At 48.9% G+C, this 1,349-nt stretch overlaps 1 protein-coding gene across 1 annotated transcript in view; it reads right to left on the bottom strand.

Moving 5' to 3' along the window:
• LOC105518389 (intraflagellar transport protein 172 homolog) overlaps positions 1-1,349 on the bottom strand; it is a 25,924-nt gene that overhangs the window by 2,210 nt on the left and 22,365 nt on the right. The window contains exons 17-19 of the mRNA XM_011951370.1: positions 1,087-1,203; positions 320-430; positions 8-127 (exon numbers count right to left, since the gene is read on the bottom strand). Of these exons, the coding sequence (XP_011806760.1) occupies positions 8-127; positions 320-430; positions 1,087-1,203 (348 nt within the window). The remainder of the gene's footprint in view (positions 1-7; positions 128-319; positions 431-1,086; positions 1,204-1,349) is intronic.

The following is a 1,349-nucleotide window of genomic DNA, read 5'->3' as shown; positions in this document are numbered from 1 at the left end:
ATCTCACCAGCTGTTTGACACTCTGGGCCGCAGAGCGGGTGGCATAGTAATGAGCGATCAGCAGCATCGTCTTGAACTCCTCATGGGCTGGAGAGTTTGCCTCACTGGACTTCACCAGGTTTTCACACTAGAGGAGGGAGACAGCACAGCCTGGCTCAGGGGTCAGAGGAGTGCCAGGGCCATAGAGTGGTCTCTGATGGCCACCTGGCAGAGGAAGGTAAAATACATCTGAGAATAAACGCTTATGTGCATGAAAGAAGAGATGAGGACAAGGACAGACAGAGCAGCCCCTTCACTCCTGTCGACCCAACTTCCTCACCAGGTTGAAGAGGACATCTCGAAGATCAGCCCAGCTATGATAGGCCTCGGCACAGTTGGTTCCAGGAGAGCTCACCATGTCAGTGAAGATCCTTTTGTAGATATTGAAGTTCTAGAGGTAGAGGGGAGAAGGGCATCTGAGAAGGGCACAGCTAGAAGAGAAAGTCAGTGGGAGTGGGGCCAAAGGGAGGAGAAACAGGCTCTGTGTGTAGAAATGGGTATGTGTGTGTGTGCAAGAGCTGGGAGACCTTGGCACGTGATTAAGTGCTGATTATTTTTTATGAAATGAATTATTTTTAAGTGCTGATTACTTTTGATGAAAAGAGGAAGAAATAACTTTCTTAGCTGGTGCTGTGTGAGTGTGGGCAACTGTACAAATGTAAATGCAGAGTCACAACATTAATGGGCTGTGACTCTCGGATCAGGCAGCAGTGTTCATTCTCTGGAGGAAGTCAGTAAAGGCCCTAGAGGTATGTGCAGGATTCAGCTCTGAAAGACAGGTGCCTGTGTATTTGCTAACAGCATGGGGAGCTCCATGGGTGTTTCTTCAAACAGAAGTTGGAAGTCTCTGCAAACTTCTCCCCATGCTCTTAGCAAATACACAGCCTCCAGAGAGGCTGTACCTTTCTGGAGATGCGCTGGGGGCTCTGGGCATGATGTTCTCTAAGGATAGAATCCTCTGAGAAGATAGTTCCTGAGAAGATAGGTGGTTCTGGAAGAGAAAGAGTTTCCTTGTGGAAACATTCAATCCAAGGAGAAGGCTGGTACCTGTGGGTTAGCAGGGGCTCCGTGCTGTACATATAGGGCCAATGCCTGGGCAGAGTTACCCTCCCGGATCAAGTGAGTTGCATACAAAGCCACGTACTTGTGCAGAATCTTGTAGTTCTGTACAGGGGTGGAGGAAAAGCATGCGTGAAGTTGGGATCAGCAAGACCAAGCAGTGAGGTGACTTGAGGCCATGTATTTGTTGAGGAGACAAAGGGCATATGCAAACCTCTGACCCCAGTTTAAGACTGAGCTTATCTGATGCC

Source organism: Colobus angolensis, unplaced genomic scaffold (assembly GCF_000951035.1).
Source record: "Colobus angolensis palliatus isolate OR3802 unplaced genomic scaffold, Cang.pa_1.0 Scaffold109, whole genome shotgun sequence".
In the NCBI taxonomy this organism is placed as follows: domain Eukaryota; kingdom Metazoa; phylum Chordata; class Mammalia; order Primates; family Cercopithecidae; genus Colobus; species Colobus angolensis.
The sequence above is the reverse complement of the archived record's forward strand: the minus strand, read 5'-3'. Positions and strand labels throughout refer to the sequence as shown.